The sequence below is a fragment of the Molothrus ater genome, chromosome 12 (assembly GCF_012460135.2).
Source record: "Molothrus ater isolate BHLD 08-10-18 breed brown headed cowbird chromosome 12, BPBGC_Mater_1.1, whole genome shotgun sequence".
In the NCBI taxonomy this organism is placed as follows: domain Eukaryota; kingdom Metazoa; phylum Chordata; class Aves; order Passeriformes; family Icteridae; genus Molothrus; species Molothrus ater.
Window position 1 is genome coordinate 19,376,598 of NC_050489.2, and position 12,241 is coordinate 19,388,838.

A 12,241-nucleotide genomic window follows, 5' to 3' on the forward strand; every position below is an offset into this window, starting at 1 on the left:
ATTCAGATAAATATCCTAAATAAATATGAATGAACAGAGTTAATGACTTGGTGGCTGAGTTTGCCTTCCCTCCTCCCTCTCCCCACGTTCCCAGCAGCTCCTCCTGTCCCTTTTTGGACGTTGTGGATCAGAGCAATGTCCTGGAAAGGGAATTTCTGGTGCCAGGATGGATTTTCCAGGCATGTGACATTGGAGCAGCCTCCAAAGCTCTGGCATCCCTCCCCTCCTGCATCCCAAACCTAAACATCCCAAACCGAGCAGGGGAAGTGGCTCTCAGCTGTGGAGATCATCCCCCAGCTGTCACAGGAGTAAACAATTCCTGCTCTCCAATGGTTCCAATATGGGCAGGGCAAACCCTGCAGCAGCTCTGCAGAATCAAAGCCTGAAGGCTCAAGGAGGAATTCCAGGGGTGCTTCAGCTTTTCCTCTGCTCCCTCTGTGTTTGGAGCAGCAGATTTTGCTGTCATGTGCTCTTGGTTTAATCAGAAAGACTCCAAATGTATGACCCTGCTGAGAAAAAATGGATTTTGGGAGCCAAAGCCCCAAAAAATCAGCCCCTTCTCCTCTCTGAGCAGGCAGGAGCCTTTGTTTCTTGTAGGATCCATCATGTTCTCGTCAATTTAAAAGGGTTTTGTCCATCCCTTAAAGATGAATTCCCCATCCTTGTGCTTCCCATTATGTTTTAAAAATTAGAGGGAATTGGAAGGTGAAGGAGCAGTGACCTAAATCTGCTTGGATTCTGTATTTAATAGAAATATATTGGTATTTTATACATGTGGCTGTTGGATTCTGTGCTGCACTTTCCCAAATCTTTCCAAATGCACCAAAACCAGCAGGAATTTCTGGGCCACCTGAGCCTAACTCTGCCAAGTCCATGAAAATGCTGATTTACCTTAGAATTTTCCAAGGAAATCTGTGATTCCTGGAGGATGGGGAGCAGCAGAAACTCAGGGTGTGCCAATGGAACTCCTGCCATGGAGTTTGGTTTTTAGGAGCTGGTTCTGAATGTGGGATGAGGATGGGATATTTCCTGTCTGGTTTTGATCTCTTCCTCCTCAGTTTGTTCTTAATTTGATTTCTTTACATTTTCATGTTCTGTGGGGATTGTTTTGTCTTTTGCTCCTTGACTTCTGACCTTCCAGAAAGAGAGGATTACTTCCTCAGGAATGCGGTTTTCCTGGGATTTTCTTAGTTTATAATTAATCCTGGTTTTTAGGAAACTCCAACCCTTTTTCTCTTTACTTTATACAGCAGATCCTCCAAAAATTTGGGAGTGTTGAATCATTTCAGTCACCACCTCCGTGTTTGTACCAAATCAAATCTTTTTTTCCTTTGCATTTCCTGGTTTTTATTTCCTTTAAAAACTCGAGAAAGATTTATTTCAGACCTGCTTGTGTTGTTCTTTTTAATTTTAATTTTAATTGAACTCCCCCAGCTCTCTCCCTGTGTCTCTGATCCCTGCTGCACCTGTTGCCTTTTAAAGCTGACTTGAATTTGCCTGGTTTTGCCTTCTTCCTGAGCTTTTCCTTGCTAAGACTGGAATGTTGATCCTTGATTTCCTCTTTTCTCCCCTGTGGCTCCCTGAATCCTCTTTGCAGCCCTTTTTGTCTCCCAAGCTGCAGCCAGGATCTCTCTGTCTGTATAAATCACCCAACTCCTGCAATTTCTGAAATCACTGAATTATTTTTAAGTTTTTTTTATTTGTGTTTTTTATGGAAAGCTTCCTTAAGGAAATGAGATTCCTTCCCCCAATAAAGCAAACTTAGGTTTTTATTCTTTTAAAATAAGGACTTTTTTCTTTTTGAGGCACCATTCATGAAAAGATCACTAAAAACACACTCAGCCAGTCTTAAATTATCTAAATCCTGTACTTTACTCTTGTTTTATGGGCATCCATCTTCCAAATCATTGTCTTTTGCTCCAAGTGCTGATTTATATTCCTGCCTGGATTTTTTCTGTGCTGTTCTGTGGCTCGTGGATGCTGTGCTGTGTAAAATATCAGTGTTTGATGCAGCTTTGGAGAGTAAATGATCCAAAACCCCTCAAATCCCTTCTCCCTGGAGCATTCCTGCCTTTTCTCTCCTATGGATTTCCCCAAGTGAGAGGTCTCATATCCAATATCCTGATTTTTGGCTGGGTTGGGAGTGGGACATGCTGGGGATGGGGCAGCTGGGGCTCCCCTGCCTGCAGTCATTTGTGGGTAGGGAGCACTCGGCACGCTCCTCTCTGCTATTGTGTGCACATCTGGGGGCGTTTCTCTCTCTCCTGCAGGTAAATCATGTTTTTAATGCCACTGGGAACTCTTTATCTGCTTAAAGACTCCTCCAGTGCCTTTAGCTTGAGATTTTTCCTGGTAGGAAATGCCTTGCTCAGGACCTGGTTGGAAAACAGCATTTTAGATTGTGACAGTGCCTGCACAGATTTTACATCTGAAATCCATTCTGTTCTCTGCTTTTGCTGACACCCATGGAAAGGAACCCTGCACAGCAGCAAATTGGAATTTCAGCCCGTTTTCCTCCTTTCCCAGTTTGGAGACACCACACAGGGCTGAAAACTTCTCTGGGTTCTTGCTGTCCCTTAGAAGAGAGAAATCTTGGGGACTTCAAAGCACTTCTGAAGTAGATTTTGGTGTCCAGTGTTTTCTTTCCGTGTGTTCTCTCCTTTATTTCAAATTGCTCCTACAAAAAAAAAAAATTAAAGCATTGAAAAATAAATTTTATTTTAAAAAATGAAAAAAATGATGCCACAAGAGATCCACTTCTCCACTTGGCTCTGTTAGAGCCTGCAGATTTCAGGCTTTGAGGACTCTGGGCTCATTTGTAATGCAGAGGAAACTGTGGAGCTTTTAGTTTGTGCAAACCTGGAATTTTGTGGCTCCAGGCTTCAAATCATTTGTCTTGCAGGAGCAGCCCATATCCTGTTCTTTAGGTTCTATATACAACAGCTTAGGCAAGTCCTTCACAGGATTAGGAGCCCATCTGAGAGGAAGATGGAAAGCCCAGTAAGTGGAAAAGTGGAAAAGATTATTTTACTTTGCAGGGTAGGGAAAGGAAAAGGAGAATTTTAGAGATTCCTGAAGCTTTGCCCTGTGGAGTAAAAGCATCTCTGGCAGCCTTGGCTTTGTTCACTGTTGCACCTCTGAATTTTGAATTACTGAGGGTTTGGAGTGTTAACATATTTAATGTTCAGAGAGCTCTGGCTGAATTTAGGGGTTTGGATCAGAGAATCCTGAGATGGTTTGGGTGGGAAGGACCTTAAAATTCATTTACTGGGCAGAGACACCTGCCCTGTCCCAGAGTGCTCCAGCCTGGCCTTGGGCACTGCCAGGGATCCAGGGCAGCCCCAGCTGCTCTGGGAATTCCATCCCAGCCCCTCTTCGCCCTCTCAGGGAACAATTCCGTCCCAAAATCCCCCCTACCCTTTTCTTTGTCAGTGTCAAGCCATTCCCCTTGTCCTGTCCATAGAAAAATCCACCTCCCTCTTTTTCAGATGGGCAAATAATGGATTTTAAAAGTGGTTTGTTTTTTTTTTTTTTCCATTCTGCAGCCAAGGGGGGACTTGGAGTTTTTTGCTCTCCAGTGTTGGTGCTTGAGGAAAATCCAAACCCCTCAGAAGCTCCAATGAAATGGTGAAAGTGTGGAATAATTCAAGCTGACACTGCACAGCATTCCCAGTTAAATTCCCAGCTTTAAAGCCATTCCTCACCGTGTTCATGGACCACTTTGGCAACTCAGCACCAGGGTCTGCAGAGCTGATCCTGAGGCTCCTAAAGTGCCTGAATTCTGGGAGGAGCTGTGCAGGGATCCTCATTTTGGGCTGTTTTTTACTGGGTTTGGATCAAGTTTGAACTGAGCTTTAAAAGAGTCGATTTTTTTCCTTTATATGGAGTTTTCTGCAGTTTCCTTCTTCAGCAGGAGGCAGTTTTGTACAGTCAGACTTATTGTGGGGTACTCAGTGAGGAATAATCCCTGCTCCAGCTTTGCCTCTGTCTGGAGTGCTGGATCCTCCTCTTGCTTTGTAGCAGTGCAGCTTCCACAGACCCCAGTGCAGGTGATAAATTCCATGCACATTTCACATTTTTAAAATTCCATGCAGTTTTACATGCAGAACTGTGCAGGTGAGCAATCACTGACTTTTGGGGATAAGTTGTGTTGAAGAAGTCCTGTCACTGCTCAGCTTTTGCACAGGTGCAGAGCCTGGTGTGTGGGACTGGGTGTGTCCTCTCTGTGCTTCTGGAAAATACAAGTTTGTGTTGATTATTATTGTCAGATTAAGCCCCTCTCTGACCTAGACATGGGGCAACTGAGAGATGTTTAAACTTTTATTCCATTTTCAGTCTCACGAGAAGGGTGAGACAATACAGATGTTATAATTCATACCATCACAATTAGAAGACAACTATTTCCTCATTTCAGTACACTGTAAGTGTTTTTTGGTCTATCAGCTTTTGCCACACCATGCTGTAAATGCCTTAAAGCCAAATTGTCCCTCGTGGGTCCCACTAGAATGCATTTTTTCATCATTTTATTTCTCCAAACTATCCAGTCTTTTTTTGTAAGGCTGTCTTTTTAAACTTGTTTCTATCTCCATTTCTCTCTCCACACTGTCTGTCCTATTCCATGGCATGTCTAGGGTGTATTTATTTCTGTGGTACATTCTGCTGTATTTCTACAATTCTCTCTTTTCCTGCCATTCCAGGCCACCTGTTTTACAAGTTTGGCATCACAGAGTCGGACTGGTACCGCATCAAGCAGAGCATCGACTCCAAGTGCAGGACAGCCTGGAGGAGGAAGCAGAGAGGGCAGAGCCTGGCTGTGAAAAGCTTCTCCAGGAGAACCCCCTCATCCTCCTCCTACAGTGGCTCAGGTACAAACCAAACCTTCCCCCCCAGATCATAAATCCTCTTGGTTTCCCCAAGGTGAATTTTAGTTTGGCTGCCTGGCTTTGCTGAGGTGCTGAGAGTGTGGAATCCTGCAATGGTTTGGGTGGAAAGGACCTTGAAGCTCATCTCATTCCACCCCTGCCATGGGCAGGAGCACCTTCCACTGTCCCAGGTTATTCCAGCCTGGCCTTGGGCACTTCCAGGGATCCAGGGGCAGCCCCAGCTGCTCTGGAAACCTCCCCACCCTCACAGGGAACAATTAATTCCTCAAATCCCACCCAACCCTGCTTTCTGTCCACCCCCATGGCTTCAGCTCCTGCAGCTTTGTGCTGGAATTTTGTATTTTTACCACTCTCAGTTCTTTGAGGAGAAAGTCCAAATATCCTTGCAGTTGTTGTTCCTAGGAGGAATCAAGTGACTAAACCCTTCCCAGTGTGTTCACACCATTCAGTGGGACGTGCTAAATGCTGTTCCTGAAGTGTTTTCCTCTGCAGACATGAAATGTGCTGTAGGTGATTCCATATTTCCATCTAGGTATGGAGGCCTGGATAACAAATGAAAAATCCTGACCTCAGAAGTGTTCTCTGAGGACATTTCTGGCTCATGCTTTTAATATAAAGCAGTGTTCTGGGACTTTTGTACATTAGATATTAAAACCAGGGTTTTGGAAGGCAGCCCAAAGAAAAGGAAGTCAGTTTATTTGCCTGCATAAAATTTTTGGTTGCATGTTAACACTAACCACTGTATCTCATGCAAAGAATGACAAAATCTGCTTTCAATGGAAAATTTTATGTGCTGGAACAGGGAATCCCATCCAAAAATCTCAAATTAAAACAACTAATCAATGTAATGATAACCATAAGCCCTCTATGTTGATGGGATTTTTGCTTTCAGTCTTTCAGCAATCAGTATTTCAGGGTAAAAAGGCAGCAGTAGGTAGATATTACAGCCTGTGCTCATTAGGCTGGACTCCTTGAGTGCTGTTGAGATTTATTATTCAAATTATTCATCTCCAGTCTGTTTTGGAGGTTTGGAGGCACCTGTGGAGATGTAAAACTCAGAGTCAGTGGATTCCTGTCCCCTGGAGGCTGTAGGATCATCAGTTTGGGTTGGTTCCTTGGTGTGGTGATCCCATGGGACCCCAGCCTGCTTTGGGTGGGAAGGGCCTTAATTAAAGCTCATCCCATTCCAGGGACCCTTCCACTATCCCAGGGTGCTCCAAGCCCCATCCAGCCTGGAACACTTCCTGAGGTATTCCCAAATCCTGGGACTGCAGTGCTGGGAACCCTTCCCTATGAATGGGAGGACTGGGATTTTCACAGTTGTTTTTAGCAGCAATTAATTTGGCTAATTAAAAAAAAAAAAAAAAAAAAAGTATCCTGAAGTTCACTCAGCTGTACCCTGACTTTGGTTTCCCTGGCTCTGAGGAACTTTGGGGATGACTGAGCACAGTAAGAGGTTGTCACCATCCCTGGAGACATCAAAATCCACCTGGGTGCAGCCCAAAGCCACCACTTCTGGTTGCCCATGGTTAGAGGAAGGACATTGGGTTAGATCATCTCCAGAGGCCACTTCCTACCTCATTTATGTGGGATTTTAAATTTTTGAAACGAATTATTGCACACACAATTAAGAATTCTGAATTATTTGCATCACAACAGGATTGTTGTTCAAACTCACTCCTCTTGCACTCTTGTTGGAAATGCCAAAGCTTTGAGGCTTTTCCTGCTTGGGATTAACAGTTCCTGGAGCACGTGGCCTTGATTGGAGCGTGGTGAAAAGTGACAGCAGATTTCCTCTCTGCTCTGCTCATCACATGGCAAAATTAACTCTGGAAACGACAGCAAAGCAGGAGCCTGAGCCCACAGACCCTCCAAGGCATCAACCTGCAGGGAAAATCATGTCTGGGGAGCCTGCTGGGAAAACACAAATGGATTTTCTTTGTCCTTCACCCCCAGAGATGTTAATTAAGATTTTTTTTCCACTTAATTGACTGCTAAATTCAGGCAAAAGTTGCTTTTCTTGATTTTCCCTGGCTGTTTGCTTGAATCCATTGCCTTTTTTTGGAAAGGAGGTGTTGATTGCTGTGCTTTGCTCTGCTCTTGGAGCCACCATTTCAGTACCTAGCTGTGTTTTGCCCATGTTTTTTGCCAAGCAGAGACATCCATGTGGCTGCCATGATAATTTCACTGGATATTCCTTTGGAAAGGGTTGGAGTCTGTGCAGGGAATGAGGGGTTTGGGAGGAGGATTAATTGAAAAGTGCCTTCTTCCTTTCTTTTCATTTCTCTTCAGATTGTTCAAGCTGTTATCACAATTTTCCATGTTGGAATTTTTAATTAATTCCCTGACTTTGGGATTTCTGTGCAGATTGAGGCCTGTGCTGAGGTGTCACATTAAAAACTGGATGTGCAGCCAAATCTTCAAAGCTGTTCCACACAACTGGGGCTGAGGCAGGGGGAGGTGATGGTTTACAGCTTTATTTCCATTGTTCTGGAATGGTTTTTTCCTGCTTTTTTGGGGTTTGGGGAGGGTTAATCCATCCACCCTTCCCTTGCTGGGGCTACAATGAGGAGATTGATCCCTGTCTGTGAGGAGAGCTGTGAGGGTGGAGCTGGAAAACCATTTTGAGTTCCAGAATTCCTAAGTGGGATTCTCTCCTGCTGTGGAATCTGTCCCTTCTCCCAGGGAACAAGGGCAGGATGAGAGGAGATGCCCTTAAAGTTGCACCAGGAGAAGTTCAGGTTGGAATTAGGAAAAATTCCTTCATGGAAAGGGTTGTCCAGCATTGGAATAGTTTATTTCCTGGAAATAAACTGTTCCATCCCTGGAAGTGTCCAAAATCCCATGGATGTGGCACTTGGGGACATGGTGGGTGGTGACCATGGTGGCTGTGTTGGACCTGATGATCTTAAAGGTCTTTTCCACCCTTAACAATTCCATGATTCCATGAAAATGAAAATCCTCAACAGCTAAACAGGAGCAGATTAGAAACACCAAAGATTCTGCCTTAAAAAGTGATTTTAGCTGGGAATTAACCCCACATATCCTTGAAGGTTCTTTGGGAATGCTCTGCAGGGTTCATGTCCCAGCTGTCCCTTGGGAACTCGTGGAAAATTCTGGACTTCAGCTCTGGCTCCTCCTGCCAGGGATTCTCCACAATCCCAGCTGGAGAAGTGAGGCTCGATGGTTTCCAGGGGTTTCTCCCTGCTGACAGCTCCTCTCCCCAGGCTGGCTGTGCTCCTCATGCCTGCGTTTGTTTGTAGTGGGGAATGTTTATAAAAGTGGATAAATATTCCCTTTGTCTGCCCTGAGATGAAGAGGGGGGGAAACAGCACTCAGAAAGGATGTTTTGTTTTCAGACGTGGCTGAATCCTCTCTCATCTTTCTTCCTAAGAAAGAAAACCACCAAAAAAATCCAACAAAATAGAGCAAAAAAAAAAACCACCCCAATTTCAGTTGTTGCAGTAAAGCCAAATTTAAATCCATTTATAGGTGACCATAGGAGAGGTGCAGGGTGATTCCATCCAGGCTGTGGCTCCACTTGCACCTTCAAAAAGCACAATAATTTCTGTCCTCTGAAGCCAAAAATGAATTGAAAATCAAGACTTTTGTGCCCCACAGTTAAAAATGCATTTCAATATGTGAATATCATAAAAGTATATAAAATATAGATTTCTCTGCTGCAGGTTTTACTTCTTTGATAATCATCTATCACATAACTTAATCAGCAAATAAATATTATAAATGAAGGATTCTGTATTTGCACACTGTGGTGTGGCTGAGGTTGAGTTGTAATTTAGCTCAGTTGAATTCCATAGGGAAAAACTGGGAAACACAAAGGAAAGACCAAGCCCTGAGGGAAATAATCCCTCAGAATCCTGGGGGAATTTGTTCCCCAAAATTCTGAGCTGAGAGCCTTGAAGGAGCAGATGATAGCACTGCATTTTCTCGGTTATCCCAGCAAAATGCTATTTGTAAATTAAAAAACAGAGAAATGAATTGCCTCAAATGTTGGGAATAAATGAATGGAAATGGGTGAAAAAGTGAAAGGCAGAGGCTCAGGTAAGGATTTCCCCAGGATATCCATTCCTTCCAGTGGCCATGACAAATCCAATTGTATCCCAGTTGGAAAAATCCCATTTTTATTTGGTAGATAAATGCCATTTATCATTTCTTTGGTTAAAAAAAGCCATTTTATTTGGTTTGGGCAAATTTTCTGCAATATTCAGCACTTTGCAGCCAGTTGGGATTCCTCAATCCCACCTGGAATTCCATACACCAAATTCCACTCTACACCAGAGCAGCAGAAGCTGGAATTGCACAGGGAGCACCAAGGCTGCATTTAAGGAATGATAAAAGCTCTGCATTTACCTGCTGAGATGTGAGGGATTAAAGGTGGGCCCAACAGGCAGAAAAAAGTGGATTTGTTGTGTTTCCCTCGGTTCCTGTGGAAATTTGTGGCTGGAATTCTGTGTTCCAGCTCATTCACAGAATCAGAGCTGCCTGAATTGTCGACCAACCCAACTTTTCAACAAATAAATAAATATTAACTTGGTGGTTTGGAGTTCCCAGTTCCCATGCTCAGACCTAAACCTCAAAATTATCTTCGTGCCCAAACATTTGCAGACAGGAGGAAAAAAACCCCCTTAAATGGCTGATTTTATTAAAGAACATTCCCATTAAAATATTTGAGTGCATAAAACTCATTCCTGCAGAACTAACAGTGTGTTTGCAGAATAAATCTTGGAGTATTTAGTAGAGATATTAAAAATGAATGGTTTCTGTCATTTTTACTTGCCTTTTGCCTCTTCTGTTTAGAAGAATCCTTTCCCTGCAGCTGGAAAACCTCAGAGTGGATCTATGATGTGTCCATTACAAGTTTTTACTCTCTGGAAATCCCACTGAGGTTTTCCTGGTGGTTTTTGTCCCTGTTACATGAAGATAACTCCCATTTTTTATGTTTAACATTCCCTTTTCAGGGACATTTCCACTCTGCAGTGTGAGTTATGTTTAAATTTAATAAATCAAGAAATCCACCTGTCATTTTGAGGTTCAAAAAATAAATTTTTTTTTTTGAAAAATACTGTGTGTCAGTATGAATTGTAGGGCATGGATCTTGGAAAACAATTGGGAGATTCCCTTTATTTATAATGATAAATTAGAAACAATTTATGACAAAATAATAATGATAATAATAATATAAATAATAATAACAATAAAATTAAGGAATAGTTGGTAAATATCACTAATAAGTAATAATATTCACTACTAATATTATGTTAGTTAATATTATAATTAAATATAAATTATTGTTGTTATTACTAATATTATAATTATAAATAATTATAATAATGATTTAATTTCTCACAATAATTTAATTTCTCACAATAATTTAATTTTTCACAATAGGCAGGGTGGGTTTTTCAAGGTGTCCTTGGGGTGGTGGTGGCAGAAATTGTTCTCAGATGACCAAAAAAATTGAATTCCTCAGGAAACCTCTGTGATTTTGTTTTGATGGGACTTTTCCAGCTGAAGAATCTGGGATTGAGATCCCAAAATGTGCTTTTTTTTTTAAGCAGGAGCTGTGCCAGCCTTTGGAATTCTGTGGGTTTGCAGCAAACACCCCCCATGCACAGGAACACGAGCGGTGAATTCCAGGCATGGATTTGATTGCTGTGGGGTTTTAGGAGCGCTTTGGGGGGATGCTGCACATGCCTTAAATTGGGCTTTGGTCTCTTTTGCTGCAGAGGGATCCCAGAGCTCGGTGTCAGCCTCCAGTGAGCTGCAGCAGAGCCAGCCCCAGGCCCTGCACTACGCCCTGGCCAACGCTCAGCAGGTCCAGATCCACCAGATCGGAGAGGACGGCCAAGTGCAAGTAGTACGTGCTCACCTTGCCTTCATCCCTGCTCCCACAGCTGCACTGCCATGCTGGGGGAAACCACAACCTCCCAGCACCTAGGGTGTCCAGAAAACAAATCCTGCAGGCTTATGGGGAAAAAAATAAAAATTAGAGTTATTTGACAAAACATTTCCAGGCAGGATTTCCTCACGCAATCAACGCACTTTGGTTGTTAGATAGAGAATTATCAGCCTGTTCCTGGCTGTGCTGACTCAGTGATTTATGCTGCAGAGGTAGTTCTGGTGCGATTCCACAACAAAATCAGATTTGTTTATTTGTTTTTTTTCTGTAAAACTGCATTCACAGGCACTTTTGGACATCTGGGAGATGAGTTCTTCCCATGTGTGTTTGTTGAGCTCTGTGTCTATCAGTGAAAGTTCTAAATATTGACATTTTTTTAAGCTTGACACTCCCACCACAACTCAGGCCTGATGGTTTTTATCTGTGGTTTTGGTGCACTCTGAAAAAATCCACCTTCACTTTAATTCTTGTGTCCCACAGGGCACTACAAGGATTGTTTGAAATTCAAATTCTTTTTAAGAAGTGTCCTCAGCGAAACAATTCTCTTTGTGCAGGAGCTGGGTGGAAATCTTCCTTTTCCACTTCACTTTAACTTTTCAATATTATCCTGGGAATTTCTCTGTCTTTTGAATTCCATGTAGATTTTAAAAGTGGATTTTCCTATGGATCTGTGGGTGAGATTTAACTGATGACTGAAAAATACTTCTGAAGTCTTGAAAGACAAGGTAGAAAGGAAAATTACATGAAATATATGACTTTAATAGAACAGATGGTTTGTTTAGAGATGGAAGTGATAAAAACTTGCCTCATTAAAAGACCTGGACATATTAATTATCCTTCAAATTGTGGAATCCAGGGAAAAACCTGCTATAAATGGATCTTCTAAACATTCCATCTTTTTCCTGGGAGCACTGAGAGTTTGATGTGAAGGAGGGGAAGTGATTTTAATCTCCCCCTGGGCTGGGCAGTGCTATAATTTTCTCTGCAGCCCCTATTGTCAGAGGGACACTTTCAGTGTGGTTTTTCTCCCTATAAATAGGCAGTTTCCTTCCAAAGGAAATGAAACTGTTGGAAATAGAGGGATCTGTGTGTCTTTGAAAATCACAGGCAATTGTTCTTGTGTTATAAAATCAGAGGGGCCTTTGACAGAATTCCAAATGATTATCTTTCATCTCATGCAGGCATATTAAAATGAACACAAAGCTTTATAAAACCTCCAGGAGGTTATTTAGAATCCAATCTCCCCTCAGGTAAATCACAGTGGCTGGGCTGGGCAGGATGCACAAGGAATTCCAGCCACTCTTCTCCCTGCTGGCAGCAGATGGGACCAGGAGAGTGCTGGGAATGGGCAGCAATTCCAAATATTACAGGATCAAAACCATCAGGGCAGATTCTCACCAATATAAATCAGGGGAATTGTTCAAATTAATGATTTCCT

General features: G+C 42.7%; 1 protein-coding gene across 1 annotated transcript in view; it reads left to right on the forward strand.

The window, feature by feature from the left end:
* The window catches only part of BANP (BTG3 associated nuclear protein), a 112,834-nt gene that overhangs the window by 45,580 nt on the left and 55,013 nt on the right, over window positions 1–12,241 (forward strand). The window contains exons 8-9 of the mRNA XM_036390682.2: window positions 4,698–4,865; window positions 10,631–10,761. Coding sequence (XP_036246575.1) covers window positions 4,698–4,865; window positions 10,631–10,761 — 299 coding nt within the window. The remainder of the gene's footprint in view (window positions 1–4,697; window positions 4,866–10,630; window positions 10,762–12,241) is intronic.